This window comes from Amphiura filiformis, chromosome 19, assembly GCF_039555335.1.
Source record: "Amphiura filiformis chromosome 19, Afil_fr2py, whole genome shotgun sequence".
Taxonomy (NCBI): domain Eukaryota; kingdom Metazoa; phylum Echinodermata; class Ophiuroidea; order Amphilepidida; family Amphiuridae; genus Amphiura; species Amphiura filiformis.
In genome coordinates this window covers 54,324,572-54,340,954 of record NC_092646.1, presented here as the reverse complement: position 1 = coordinate 54,340,954, position 16,383 = coordinate 54,324,572, and the positions used below count along the sequence as shown (strand labels likewise).

Genomic DNA, 16,383 nt, shown 5'->3' with positions numbered 1-16,383 from the left:
GGAACCTATTTCGCATGTTTTCAAAATGTTAAGATGCATAAGAAAAATATAATTTACGAGTAAATCCTTGGATTCGTCGGTAACGCCGAATTCGTGGGTAAAGCTATAAGTACTATAGTACCGTTTGGGGTTTGCGTTTCTTAGGTGCATAAACTGTAAGTACTGTAAAAATTATAGCATACCCATCGCTTGAATATGTGCTGATTTAAACTTAAAATAAACAATATCCTTGTTTTTCAAGGTTAGCATCTATTCGGGATTCGTGGGTAACAAAAGTTTAAACCGTCGTAGATTCTTTTTTAAAGCGGTGAACGTATTTGTACGATTTACAATTTTAAGCGCTTGTCAAACTAAATTCAGTGTCCAAAGTCATTAAATGTTAATTTAAGTTATGGCAATTATATTTGCTGGACTCGTGGGTAACAGTTGATACGTGGGTAACGTCAAATTTGATTTTATGGAATTTTATGGGTAAAATGTATTTGCATAAAATAATCACTTGGACCTCAGAATTATAGAACGAAACTTCGTTTCCTGATATCGTCATTTATGGCATATTCACTTAGGGAGGACAGTTTTTATGGTCTACTTAGCTCAGCAATGCTTTGCTGTCTTCGATAATGGTTCATGTACGCTAGAGCGTTCGATAGGAACAAGCGAACAGTATACGAGTTTGCTGATATCTATCGGAGCGTTCAGCAGAGCAGCAGGATTATAAACACGGTCGATGGTAAAACTAAAATCAATTTCCTTTGTGTTCAGTAAGTACATAACGACCCACTCAAGTGGTCATTAAATACGCATGTCTCGGGTCGTGTCTGTGGTCAATAGAAAGTAAATAATGTGTGTAAGTTTATGTTTACATAAAGTGGTGTAATTAGGTTTCAAGGGGTTGTTAATTCAAGCATGGTCGTAAAATTGATTCGATCGATATTTTGGTCAATGCGTTGTATCGGAGCAGAGTTGTCAATTGAGCGGAGCCTAAAAGAGTTTGCTACATGCTTTAATGGGTTTGGGCTTTGATAAAAGCCAGGTACCTCTCCGATACAATGCAGTTAGCAGCCTGGACAACCGATTCTTTAGAAATGCTTAGTCGCGCTGAAAGTCGATCGATACATGTTAAAATCAGCACAATTCAGAGATACACCTTTTTGCTATGAAATTAATTTTCTCGGTCAAATATAAAGCAATATTTTTTTTTTCTTCAGTAATGTCAGTTAAAAACTTGGTGCTTGGATATACATTTTTTTTACAAATCCTGGTGTTAAAATTAAGCATCAAATTTTTATAGGCCTTCAGTTCGCACGCGAGCTTTTTACGGAATTCATTTTTAGCGTCTCAAACTAATATAGTTTGCTAAAGAAAGATATTTCCCACCTCTGTAAAGCACATCGTGTGGGTCTATATATTATAGTTTTGTTAGAATGTCCGTTTTTATTTTACTCTTTTTCCCTTCATACTCGGAAATGTCTAACTCAGTACTTTTATCTCGAGAGCAACCAACAGAAATAGTCGATATTTCCTTTGTTGTTTATCCAGGTCAATTTTCCATTGAAAGCAAATTGCCCGACCAGCGATTTGGTAGCCCAAATCCCCAATTGAGTGTTCTGGTTAAACATGATCAGTAGGAGCGCTATAGGCCTGGGAATTTCTTTGCTATATTGAAGTTCTAGCAACATTGTAGCCATGCCGGTATTCCTATTAAACCCAGGGATATCGATCCACAATGCTAGTATTAGCCTTAGATTTTACTCGTTGATTTTGAAAAATGGTCAGCCGGCAGTTAAAATAGTGAAATGAAAACGCAAATTCTGACAAAACTATGATATATCGCTCACGGTGATGTGCGTTAGAAAGTTGGGAAAAATCCTTCATTAGCGAACTATCTTACTTTGAAAAGCTAAAAGGTTGATCCAAAAAAGGCTCGCGGACAGAGTTTAAGCCTATCAAAATCGAAAATCTTACACTAAATGACTAAATTTCACGCCTAAGTTTAACACTAGAATTTGAAAAAAAATACAGTATCAAGCACTACAATTTTTCCTGACATTTACTGAAAAAATGAAAATGATTGCTTTTCATTTGGCCGAGAAAATTAATTTTACATCGAAAAGGTGTAACTAAAAATTTAGCTCATTTCAACACCAAATTCGATCGTTTGTATTGCCTCATTAAATGACTGAGTGAGCCTTGCCAAACAAAAGAATCAGTTGTGCAGGCTGCTAACTGAATGCGCTATCGAAGACAGCAAAGCATTGCTGAGCTCAATAGACCATAAAAACTGTCCTCCCTTAACATTTTTCAGAACGATCATTTTATTTTTGATACGCGGGTAACAAAATTATTAGCCAAATTGACTTAATGGCCTCTAGAGTCCACAAACATTGTGGAATTCAATCGTTTTACATATGATGAGAGATCATGCAAACATCTTTCTAACGGTAATAATTTCATTTTGATTGAAGGACATTCAATGACATATATGGTGCTTTATCTTTGGATTCGTGGGTAACGCCAATTCATTTAAGCCATCATAACTTGTCCCCTGGTATGACTTTCTAGTAAAGGCCTATATGCACAAAGAGAGCACATTGGACGTGACATGATATGCTCCATCAATAACGTGATTTCCTTTATTAATGACATTTCAAAGTGGAAATTTAACATTGAGAGAATTTTGTCCCGCTTTCGGTGGAATTGACCATTTACATGGAAAAGAAAAGAAGAAAAAAGAGAAACTTTAAAGAAACAAAGGAGGGAAGGAAAAACGAAGCGCCTCCAAATTAATGGTGCATCTTCTGTGTGGCCCAAAGTTCACCTTAATCATGACCCAAAATAGTGTAAAATCACAATTTCTGACTACGCGGGCCCAATAAAGCACAAAAACCTTATTGTCTCTCTAAGAACCAGTATAGCGTACGTATAAACATGGAAATAGTACGCCACCGAAAATTCCGCCCGAAAGAAAGTCAACCCCTGATTGAGCTCAGTCCCCAGCGCTGCCCCGTCAAATACCGACCTTGAAATGTTGAGTTCCACATCTTTTCACCATGGCAGCTCCATCCCAAATACTACCGTTCTCTGCTAGAGTTTGATTGACGACATTGGCGTAGAGTATGAGCGAATCGTGGAAAGCACCAGCAAAATAGTTGCTCTATTTAAAGAAAGTGGGAACATGTGTGAAGTACATTTGGTAAAAAATATCAAGATACATCTTATTTTGCATTGCCTATTGCAACAAAAAACAGGTTACATAGTGTCAAATAAATCTAATTCCGAGAATTGTAGCAAAGACTTCTCTGAATGTTACGGACATGACGAAATGTTTTGATTAAATAATTTTCATGTTCTTAAGGGGTGGGGTATGAACGTTTGGACAGTATTTATTGTGGGACATTAGAGCACATCAGACATATCGAATTGCCTTCTGAATATGAAGAATGTCCTTCTGATAACAAATAATTTAGATTTTTTGAAATTTGCAATGTAATACACATTTTATGGCAAATGATTAAAAATTGATATTTTTGATATTTAACAGTACTCGAAGTAAATTTTATAAATCTGATGATTTATACTTAAAGTGTTTGTAGGTGGGATGAAAAGCCGACGATCAATTGAAAATTTTGATCTGTCGTATTGAAGATATGGATTTTTCCCAAAACACCAAAAAAAATTAGGTCTTTTTTTGTAATAAATTTATATCTTCAATATTAAATTTCAAAATTTTCAATTGACCGTCTGCTTTTCCTCCCTACTACATACACTTTAAGAATATATCATTAGATTTATAAAATTTACTTCGAGGACTGTTATATATCAAAAATGTGAAAAATATCAAATTTTAATAATTTGTCATAAAATTTGTATTATATCGTGAATTTCAAAAATGAAAATTATTTGATATCAGAAAGACATTCTTCGTATTCTGAATGCAATTCGATATGTCTGATGTGCTCGCATGTCCCACAAAAAATACTGTCGAAACGCTCAAAACGCTCATTCCAGATCCCTTAAATACTTGTGTGTATTGATAACATGTGGGTTATTTTATCTCAAAAGTAGGTCCGTCGACATGTTCCAGGTTATGTGAGGACGGGTCACATATGCATTATCCTACTTTGATTCTACTCTACTCACGTGATCACCTTCAGGACGCGTCCAGTTATACACTTTCACCTGGCGTTCAGCTATTTTTCGTTCAAACTCAATAAACTCTGGAGTTTTGGATTCGTAGAGTCTGATATGTAGAAGAGCGTCATATGCTTTTCGGACCTTCTCGTCTAAACCATCATTCTGTTAGAAACAAAAAATCACAAATTTCATTTATTTAAAACGGATGTAACATTTACTGAAGTATATAAAGAGAAGATGAAAATAACTGTAAAACCAAGACGACGGAGCAAAAGTGTCGGTTATGTGTGTGTGTGTGGGGGGGGGTGGTGTTTGTAATAGGAATGATGTGACATCTATGGTTCAATGTATAGGTACCGCGCAAATGTTGTAGTGCAGGGCGATATATTCAAAATCGTATTCCTCTATTGCTATGGTAGTTAATCGGATTAATTACGTCACTTCTACAGGAAATATCTTTGAGATTATATTCTTTTGTGCGTATCTACTGCGCATATAAGGGACGCACCATTAGACTTCAAGGGAGGGGGTTAGGAAGTTTAAAAAAAATTCCCCCACTACATATTATGGTTTTCCGGTTACACTAATTTAATGCTTTTAAAAGTCTTAAGAAATCCATTATCCAAGAATGCTCTCCAAACACAAATGAACAAATACAATGGAGGGTAGTCTCCTCTGCGGTCAGTTTGATTCCGAGGGAGCGGAACCAAACTGGCTGAGAAGGAAAATAAAGCTGAATCGTAAACAAAATGGTTATATTGGCGTCAAGGGCCAAATATCGCGACCACATTACTCCAGTGCATTTCGATCTTCACTGGCTACCTGTTGTGTACCGTATTGAGTTTGCTTATCACTTTTAAAGCCTTAAAGCAATAATGTGTGATTTGCATAAAAACAGAATCATATTTAATTGTTAGTTTTCACTGATAGCTACTGATCGCATTGTCCCCTTTCAATTTCGAGCCAAACAAAATGAGACAAAACGAAGAATTTAGCTCGCTGATTATTACTAACATGATTATTGGGAGCTTCACGATAGGTACTGATGGAAATCGAACAAGACGTATAAGACGAATAGCGATATACACGCAGTTTATGCGTCAAGTCGACGTACAGCACCTACAATGCGTGTATAATCTCGCTGATCGTATTATTTATCATGATTATTGGCGGAGCTACCTAGCAAACACAAAAACGTTTTAAAAACGTTTTAAATAAGTTATATTTTGGCTTTTGGTTTAGGTAAAAACGTTTTAATAACATTAAAATGTCGGGTTATATAAAGGTCATGATAACGTGTTAAAACGTTTTGTATGAAAACACACTACAACAATATTTTTAAATGTTTTCAAAAAATGTTATTGAAAACTATTTTTTGCAAAATTTTTTGCCAAATATTGTGTCAATACTTCAATAACATTATGTTAAAATATTTGTACCCAGCAAACACAGAAATGTTCTTAAAATGTTTTTTTCAAAACCTTTTAATAACATTTAAATTCGGGTTATATAAAGGTCATTAAAACATTTTGAAAACGTTATTGAAAATATTTTGGGCAAACATTTTTCGTAAAATATTTTTTCAACCCCAAAATAACATTTTGTTTAGAATGTTTTGTATCAAATTTTCAAGAATGTTTTTGGAATGTTATTAAAACGTTTTTATACCCTTTATATAACCCGACATTTAAACGTTTTCTGTCAAACATTTTTGTTTGCTGAGCAGTAGATTATCAAAAAATGTTTTTAAGGTTATGAAAACGTTTTATACTCTTAAAATACCCTTTATATAACCCGACATTTAAACGTTTTCTGACAACCTTTAACAACCTTTTGCGAATCATGTCGAAAACGTTTTGTGTTTGCTGGGTACACGCAGCTGATGAGATGTACAAACAAGACGTACTGCGAATAGCGATATGATACAGCATACATATATGCATACAGTTTATACGGGGATATCCGGTTTTATTATAAATGTTAAATTTTACTGTAGTTAAAGCACTTCAGGCTAGGGCATTTATGTACACCAATGGCCATTACAATGGTGCAAAAAGTAGAAATTCAAAAATAATTGAGGGCGTTGCTGTGGAGCAAATCACACATTATTGCTTTAAATGGTTTTTCTCCATCTTATATTGCTGATATTTTAATCACATACAACCCTGGACGATCTCTTCGCTCTACGTCACAAAACCAGTAAGGGGTAAAACTAAATTTCATGGCGAGCGGGCTTTCTGTAAACCACCTCTTCTGTTGAACAGTCTTCATCTCTTGCACACTACAAAGGTCAGCTCAAAACACATTTGTTCGAAATTGCTTTTGCTGATTCATAGGAGCCTTGAAGTCTTTATTTAGCTCTATGAACTGGCGTTGCTTTTCAAATTTTAATTATCTTTGCTTCCGCAGTTTTGATATTGCTTTTTTCGTGTTTAATTTTGTTGTATTTGTAAATGATATTGCTTAAACTTTACCGTGCACATATTGCTTGGTTCGCCTGATTTGGTTTGTTTCACAACATCTGCGTTTTGATATTTTCTTGCTTACTTTGGTTGTACTTTGATATTCACCTAGCTTTGATTCAGGACTTCACGCTTCCAAAATATTGCAATCCCCTATTTTTGAAGTGCATTATGCAATGTGTTTCTTTCGTCTTTTTGTAATATATATTATATACTATTTTAGTGCAATTAGTTTATGTAAATTAAATTGTATATTATTCTGTATAGATGATATTCTTAAAAATTTAGCTTGTTTGTTGTTTGTATCTCTTTAACTTTATCCTGTAATTTGACCTTAATAAAAGATGAATATGAATACTTTACACGTATTGTTTGTTTTGCCTGTTTAGTTTGTTTTACATAATTTGCTCTCGTTTCAACGCGCAATGTTGGCTTATTTTCAGCAACCTGCCACCGGTCAGTAAGCGTCAAGCCTTAATGGTGCGGATCCAAGGCCAAATCACCCGGAAGCTGTGGTGCAAGCGCACGCTTAAAGGTCCTTTTTCCTACGCACTTCCACGTTTCTATATTTAATACTCCCACTTTCTCCTTTAACCTTTAACATCTTCTTTTTCAACCTACGCTAGCAAGTCCTGTGAAACGAAAACGTCACTGGAGTGTAAGTTCATAATCGTAGTTTATTCCAAAAGTGCTTTCAACAGGCTTTCAGCATACCTAAGATTATCAACGGTTCAGTATAGGTCAATTTTGTCCTGGCGTGTTTCGACCCAGGGGAAACTTGTACTCTGCTCCCGGTCGGGTAAGCCTCGTCAAGAGGCATACCATGCATACCATAACCAAAAAAGCAGGGGGAAGCAGAGCAACTGCCGGTGCCACCGGAAAACTTTGACTTTGACAGAAGCGTTGTTAGGCTAGTCGAATAAGAAAAGTATTTTTTACTGCTGAGAGGAAAATTACTAAATATCATTTGAACATAGGATTTGGGACTCGATCTTACTCGCTGAAGAAATTTGACGGGTTTAAATTTGAATGGAATAGAAATATTTTAAGCACGGATTTTTAATTCTCACTGCACAAACGTACCAGGAGGCACGTTAATATAGCCCCATGGGTTACGCATAGCTAAGGTTTTGATACACATAAGATTACGCATATTTAAGGTTACGTATTTTGAAGCCCTGACGGGCTGGTTGCCAAGTATAAAAAACAAACAAAAAAAACCAAAAAAACAACCCAACAACATCAAGGCTGGAAGCCCGGCATGGTTGAGGCGGGAAACACCAATAGTGAGGGCTTGCAGCTATTGGAGTTCCAATATATAAGAGCCCCGCAGGGCAAGAAAGCAAGTCGTAACCCTAAGTAATCGGATTTTATTTTTATGTTATCATTGTTAATAATAATAATAATAATAATAATAATTATTATTATTATTATTATTCCCCTTAATTACCCTCATTCTTCAGACCCTGTGTTCTATCGGGGGCTAATTGATAGATTAAGCTCGATCGCTATTTTTCTTTGCACTTTGCAATTGAATAATTGAACATTGAATAATATTGTATTTAAGCGCTTTTGTTTTACGGCTGATACCTCCCCAACCTTCCCCATGCTTCAATGAGGAATTTTACTTATCAAATTACATGCTTTGATATTCTATGTCTCAAAATATATCTTCAAAACGTAATAACAATACAGAATGAACTATCACTTACACTAAAATGATTGATACGATCATTTTAAGTGTAGTAATTGTTTAAAACTTACCTGATTCCATCGGTAATTGCCCCACCAATACGAATTATTAAAAGGGTGAAATGCCAGGAACGAATACTCGCCATTGATGAAACCAAGGTCATACGCAGCCGCCATAGCCTCGCGTACCTCGTGACCTCGACCACTAAGGATAATTACTGATATAAAACAGAAGGCATACACAAAATTAAATTAAACATGCCTTATTACTGATTCTGCACAACATTGGTCGGGATACTTGATTTGAAATTATATTACCCCGGCTGCCCATTATTCAGAATAGAGCTCTCTGATTAGTTAAAACACATCAGGTGAAAGCCCTTTATTCTACTATAATGGGATAAGTGCCATAACACATCGCTTCATATCACGCTTGGTTACGCGTACAAAATTAAATTTCCGCGATACGCACTGTCACTCATGATGAAACAACTTGAAATATTTGGGGGGAAAAGGTGATATTTTCTCTTTAAATCGTTAATTTTTGTATAATAATAGAAATAAAGGTTGCTGCCTTATCCTTTACAGTTACACCAAAATGATGTGTCCTCGGCAGTAAAAAAACGTTTAAATAGTGGGTTCGGCATAATTTACGGCAATTTCATTTGCAAGGCTCGTAATTCGTCGTGTGAGTACAAAAAGGTCGTTTTAAGCCATTTATGAAGTCCATAGCGTAAGGGATTATTAAGTTATGAAAAAAATCAGGTACAAAACGGTCACTTAATACGGCCTTCTTGCAAATACTACGCCAGGGCCGTAACGCTTGTATTCAATCTCTGAGGAACAGATTAAGTCACTTTACCGGCAATTTGATTGACAGTTACAAAGTATCTATGGAAATCAGCCGTAAAGTTACGTACGTGCATTGCGTGCGTAGCACTGCTTCAATAGGGAAACTAACTTAGCCCGTGTTTGATTGAGACTTGCTAGGCATATCCAGAAGTTACTATACTTAGTTCCAGATATTAGATTACAGTTACGATTGCGGCACAATTTGAAAGTACATTTAATTGTTTGAAAAAAGAAATAACTTTATTTTGTTGAGTTTCTAGCAAAAAATGCAAATTTAGACCGCTGCGCTACACACGACACTCAGTCTTGATCAAATCTAACATCGTCAGACTAAAAACACCTTAATGTCAGCGAAGTCTATTTTGAGCTATTTTACCATGATGGCGAACACCGATATAAGAATTACACTGCAATTCGGTAGTCAAGGTAGTGTATTAATCAATAGTTGCAGATCCTTATAGGTGCGATCTTCTTGAAATGCAATACAATTCAGTGTCTTGAAGTTATTAAAATTACTCGCAATATAATACTCCAGCGTTAACAGTGGCATAGCATGGGGTATCCCACGGGGAACCATGGGGGGGGTGGCGGGCATGCCGTTTATCGGGAAGTTTCCTAAATTTTCAAATTAATTGGCACCTGCGTTCCACCTACCCCTATGACACTACGACACATATTTACCCCTTGATACTTCTCCCGTCTTCCTTAGAGCGTCAGTTACGTTATCGAAGTCCACCGTCCAATATTGGTACATTCTCACGTGTTCTCCCTGTAATGTTGCATCCAAGGTGTCCGCTGGATATGTACTCATGTATCCAGTTCCCCTGACGTGACCGCATCTATAAAAAACAAAAGACGGAATTAGTTGCCTACTAAATAACACAACACTATCATCCACAGGTTCAAATGTAATGTTTTCGAAGATTGTTTGTATGTACTTTTTACAATGTGAATGAGATATGTAAATCTTATTTTGGTTCCGAGGTCGCCCACTAAAGTCTGCAAAAGGTATCATTTATACATTGTGCTCTCATTTGTAGGTGACATTCCAATTTAAATTCATGCTGAATTTGAAGAAGCTACCATACACAGAAACAAAGTTATAAGAGCGGAAGTATATAGAATGCTTTGAATGACCCTCGTATAAGGTCAACCTACCGTGTCCAATTAAACCGTTTGAATGTTTGTGAGACAACATACGCCATACCAGTCAAATCGTAACTCAGGCGAGTGAAATGCGTGTGGCGATTCTTATCAGAGAGTTCATCGGATGTCGAAGCTCCACTTATTATTGGAATATTCCAATATCTGGCTAAATCACTCAGACCTAAGAAATAAGAAAACAAAAATTCCTTAGAATATGTAAAGGCACCATTAGTGATTTGGAAATTCACATTATCTAAACAATAGCCTTTTGCATTTGAGGTATATTTTCGTATACAGCAACACGTAATTAAATAGAGTTTCACATGCTGCTGATAATCTTATCAATTCAATTTGAAGCCGAAGCTGTTCATACACAAGACCACCGATTTCCCTTTTAACAAACATGTTTTATAGAGCCGCGTTATTGTAAACAAATTTCATAACGTGGACAGTGCCTAAACAAATCGAAGCATAAGACCTGCTAAATTGTTCACCTGCTCTAACCAGTCAGTAGAAGATACAATGAAGGAGTGTGATCTTTTCAGTTACCGTAACCCCCTCTGTTTGTTAGCTTCCCAAGTGGACTACTGACTTTGACTTGCGGTTAACATTTTTAACACGGGACTCTATGGAGAGTTAGGCCAATTTCTGGCCTAACTAAAATTGGCCATGATGTAATGCATCTTTAATTGGATCTGGCTTGTGATTGGTCGCCTAGATCTCGTTATGGTTTAAATCCTCCGGGCACCTGCCATTACCATTAATAACTACATGGTACACAATTATGCGGCCTTTGTGTTGGCGGGAACATTGAACTGTCAGTAAGTACATGAGCGCGTCTTGTATTTGCTTGCGGTTAAATTGGATTGATAAACAAGTATGATTGACAGTGCATGTGTTAGGGACTTTGCCCGTTCAAAGTCCCGTTTTAAAATGCAATGTCCATAGTCGATTTTTAACTCGTAGATTCTAAAATAAGAATTGTTCATTATTGAAATGCCAATATAATTATGACATTATTTATTATTATAATTATATGTTGCATTCAATAATATAAGCCTACGTACACTTTACTTTTACTGTCACTATATAAACTTCTTCTTCACAATTTTATACTAGTATTTTGATGTAATAAATATCAGTATAATTTCGAGTTCAACTGAATGCTTTCATCATGATTAATAACATGCTTTTATTTATCAAAAATCGACTATGGCATAGTCTAAGGCCATAGCAGAAACAATCAATAGCTGTGCCAGAGAAGTAGATGGAAAGGAAGTGAAAAAGAAGGAAGACAGACTCTCAGAAACCCGGCTCAGAAACCACTCTAAAGCTTCTCAAGGAGGGAAATGAAACAGCAAACCAATATTCACAAAATAGAGTATGTAAAACCACCAGGAAACGAATGAAGGCAGAACTAAGAGAACACAAGATAAGGATGGGAAAGTAATAACGGATGTGTTGAATCTCTTCACATAGTGTTTCAGAGAAGGCAGAATATCAGACAATTAGAGCAATGCCATTATCATCCTTCTTCATAAGAAAGGCAACATCACAGATCTAGGAAACTATCGTCCAATCAGTCTTCTATCCAATGTTTATAAGCTTTTCACAAAAATCATCACTAACTCCAACCGGCCCCGAGAACAAGCCAGATTTAGAAGCGGATTCTCTACCACAAATCACCTACAAGTCATGTAGTTAACCAGATCATAGAGAAAGCAAATGAATATCAGCAACCATTGTGCTTGGCTTTTGTAGACTAGGCTTTTGACAGCTTTTTGAAACTCCAGCTGTACTACAGGCACTGGTTGACCAGGGAATCGAGAGCACATAATATGAAGAGCTCTGTTGCAAAATAAGCCCTTACATCCACTTTTGGCTGAAATTAAGTTATTAACATGACATTATAGTGTGGATAAAAATACACATTTTGGTGGTTATTTGACCTTCATACCACCTTTCCTTCCGGAGATATCGTATATCCAAGCTCATTCCGTTCCAAGCTCATACTAAAAAAAAAGCACAAGCCTGGATAGCCAGTGTAGGCTAATAAAATGCATGTTGGCCTGGATAGCTTTGATAAACAAAGCAAGAAATAGAAGAAAATAATTAAAAGCATTAGTCAAGTTACATAAAGTAGTGCAAACAGATGGGCTCAAATTTGATTGCAAAGGTGGTTTCTAGAAAAGGGGTAAATTTAATTTGTTGCAAAAGCCCTTACCACTGCTTACATCCACAAAAGGCGCGATATAAAAGAACTAATAAGATAAATAGGAATGCTTGAAAATTGAACCAAACCTAAAAAATAGATTATTTTAGTTTCTATTCATTTCAACACTTTATTCAAACCCAAATTGAATCAAATCGAACAAGTAAGATTTGCACAATTAAAAAAAGGCTGCTTTTCTAAAAAAAAGTCAAAAGTGGATGTAAGGGGTTTTGCAACAAAGCTCTTCATATGTCAACATAATCAAGGACATATGTGACGTGTCATGTCAAAAGGAGACACTTTTGGGCAGGTTATCAATTTTGAGGTTTTTACATATCTTACATAAAGAGATATTTTGCTTCACAACGCTGTTTCCCTCAATTAAATCGGACATTCCTAAGCGAAGATATTGAGTTTGTATGTTGTGGTATTATAAAATTGGAAATTGAGATATCGGCCTTTAAAAATATTATTGACAATGTTCAGAGTAGGAATTACCTTGAAAAATGTTTCAAAAAATACAAGATGCCAGTTATATTCCTGTCTGAAACTATAAGACAATATTTTAAACATTAACGTGGCTGTGTACTCTAGACATTGTTTCTTTCGCGAAATTGAGCTTTTTGAAATGTATTAACTTTATTATGTTTTTTATAAATGCAAGGAAAGAAAATCCGGATTTGTTAACTCCAACTGCTCTATTTTATGGATTTTATTTCACTATTTCACTCGTTTGCTCAATTTAAAAGGAAAGAAAATATTTGATGTACCATCGGGGTACACGCGCGCAACAACGCATCACGTTTTGTTGTCGCGCAATTTGTTAACGCACAGATACGCTACGCATACGCAACGCTTATCTGCATGCGCGGCGCATTTTATGGAAGCATAAAATTTCACAAAAAGCATAAAATTTCACAAAACCTAGCGGTCAAATGGCTCCGTTTTAGCTGATAAAATGTGAATTTTTTCAAGTTCTTTCCCCCGATTTAAACATCAAGATATGAATAGATTTCGCCAAAACTTCTCAAGGGGCTGTGGATTTACCCGATGTTCACGTAATGTAAGGTAGAAAAACGAGAACTGCTGCATTCTCCTGTGAGCTTCGATCAAAGTGCAAAATGTGACCACTTTAAACTTCAACGGCCTTATTTCAATGTTCATTTTCTCGGTAAAATGACGATTTAGGTACACGATAACTCAATAAATACAGCATCTATAGGTAAGCAATCATGCTCATCATAAAAAGCATGATCGACTTAAGAAACGGTTTTCTCATTTTTTTATATTTTGGTCTATTTCCGATTTTAGGCATCATTTTGTGCAAATAGGCGTTTGTGAATTTTAAAAAGTTCATTTTGATGCCTTATATGGTCAATATCTCAAAAATAAGGCCAATATCAAAAAACTGAAAAAACCGTTTTTGGAATGGTGCCTCAAGATTAAGAAAAAAACAAGATTTTTGGAAACAGTGTTTTTTTGTTATGATGTACCGAACAAAAATTGCCAAAAATTCACTTTTTTGTGATTTTCTTATTTATATTGAGATTCATTGATGTCTTGCCTTCATAAAAATGTATACTTTTATATATCTTGCGTGAATAATTACAAAGTTATAGCACTTTTACTACATGCATGTCTGAGAGTACACAGCCCCCTTTTACATCACAAATTCGCAACAAACCCACATGCAGATATTTGGCTATTTCTCCATTTACGATCCTGCCCAAAAGTGTCTCCTTTTGACATGACACATCACATATAATCCAAATAACTTATAAAAGCATAAAATTTGGACTTGTACTACTACATGTCTTTACAGATCTATTTCGTAAAGGCCGTTAGGCCCTCATTCTTTAGAAGACTCGATGCATAATGATGACAAAATTAATATACACATACCAGTAACAATAGTGTTACAGTCAGCCTAATTTCATTTAATAGATTATACTTAAAGATTTCATGAAAGTCTACAACCAGTGTGTCCTCCCAGCCATGACATATGGCTCAGAAACGTGGGTCATGACTCAGAGAAAGAAGCAAAAGTCATGCTCGGGATCACAAAAAGAGAAAAACAAATGAGCATGACACAGGTCACTGATGTCATCCAAACTGTGAAACAAAAAAGTGGTCTTGGGCTGGTCACCTAGCTAGAACTTTAGATGGACGATGGAACAAACTCGTTACCTAGAAATGGTACTAGACACCCAGGAATACCGAAAGTTAGATGGAAGGATGAAATTACAAAATTCCATGATGTATTAAGAAAGACGTGGGATATATGTATATCAGAATGGCGTCGCCTTGTAGAGGCCTTCACCCTGCAGTGGGTAAAAAAAACCTAATGCAGTATACGGTTTTTTTTACTTCATTTTTTTGTCTATGGGACAAGCCTTTTGATAAGAATATCATCTTCTTTCATCTGTCAAGGGGGTTTCATTGTGGTCAAGATGAAAAATTTTATTGTGATTTACGATTTAGGCTATTTTGACATCTGACGATGCCTCATTTCAAATATATGGTCGAATCCAACCAAAAGTGTACACGGTATGTTAAGGGTCATAACTTAAAAGTATTAATCAATTGGCATTCGTTTTTGTATTGTGTTTATTCGCCTTGATCATACGCTTCGCGCCATATATAATAAGACCCCTTCTGTGAAAAACTTAGACACAGAGACCCCAAAACATGCTATTTTTACCCATTTTTTCAAAATATTTCTTAAGGTATTTTTAAAACATCTAAATCAGTTATGAAAAGAAGTCATTGGATTGAATCTAAATTGATTTCCTGAAAGGTGTGTATTCAAAGATTGCCTGTTCAATTTTTCACATATTTGTACATAATTATGAATTTTTGTGATAATTTTTTGAGTGGTATTTTTTACATTACCTACGAATACAATTTTCATAGCACTAGATATATCTTTAAAAATGGAAATCACTAATAAATGCGCAAATGATAAAAGCTTTGATATGTCCAATACTGAAATGCATTGCATTTGGACATCTTTATTATTGTGTTTAGCTGCCAGAAATTCTAAATGGCACAAAGGTAGGTTTGGTAAAAAATATGCATTACCTCCGAATACATGTTAAAAGCTGTGTCATTTCCACAAAGTGAGAGAATAGTAAACAATAGTTAAGCAATAGGTGCAGGGTAATACACTCTTTATTTCTACCAAGTTTCAATAGCCTGCGTTTAAATATTTCTGAGATGTCAACAATAAAAGCAAGTATTCGTAGGTAAATTTCGGTAACCGAATGTTACCTACGAATACAATTTGACATCATGACAGTATTGTGAAACACCGCCATTCATGCCAATGCCCATATTGGTACATAACGAAGGCCTGTATGTTTGCTATCAAATCATATGTCAATGAAAGTTGCGAATTCACATACATGCCCACCATGCAAAAGTGAATACGGCTTAATTGTTGAAAAATATGTACTCAGTTAGACGACGGTCTGCTCATATGAAAGAAAAATCAGATTCAAAGAAGATTAGAAGAGGATAAATACTTGGATTTGTCAACTGTCATGTGTGCTTCATTTTAAATGTTTACCGACCTTCTGGTTTCTGAGTAATTTGTGTCCAAATTGATTTATTCGAAGGTAACTTTTGACGTTTTCGCTAAGGTTACCTACGAATACCATGGAAAAAACGACTGTTCTCATTGTCTCATGATCTAGACAACACAGTGATGGACCCTGGTATAAAGCTAATTGTAGTTGCCCTCAAACGAAAGGCCACAAGACGTAACTGACTCCAAGATGGACTTCATAAGTCTGCAATAACGGTTTTAAGCGATTTTTGTGCAATTAAGCAAATTAAAGTCGCTTTAGTGCCTTTGTTTCTTACTTCAATCCTCTTTCAACCGCT

At 35.7% G+C, this 16,383-nt stretch overlaps 1 protein-coding gene across 1 annotated transcript in view; it reads right to left on the bottom strand.

Moving 5' to 3' along the window:
- The window catches only part of LOC140140650 (atrial natriuretic peptide receptor 1-like), a 29,061-nt gene extending 16,940 nt beyond the window's left edge, over nucleotides 1-12,121 (bottom strand). The window contains 6 exon segments of the mRNA XM_072162407.1: nucleotides 3,016-3,154; nucleotides 4,141-4,296; nucleotides 8,361-8,506; nucleotides 9,822-9,979; nucleotides 10,299-10,467; nucleotides 11,977-12,121. Coding sequence (XP_072018508.1) covers nucleotides 3,016-3,154; nucleotides 4,141-4,296; nucleotides 8,361-8,506; nucleotides 9,822-9,979; nucleotides 10,299-10,467; nucleotides 11,977-12,121 — 913 coding nt within the window.
- Between the last annotated feature and the right edge of the window lie 4,262 nt (nucleotides 12,122-16,383).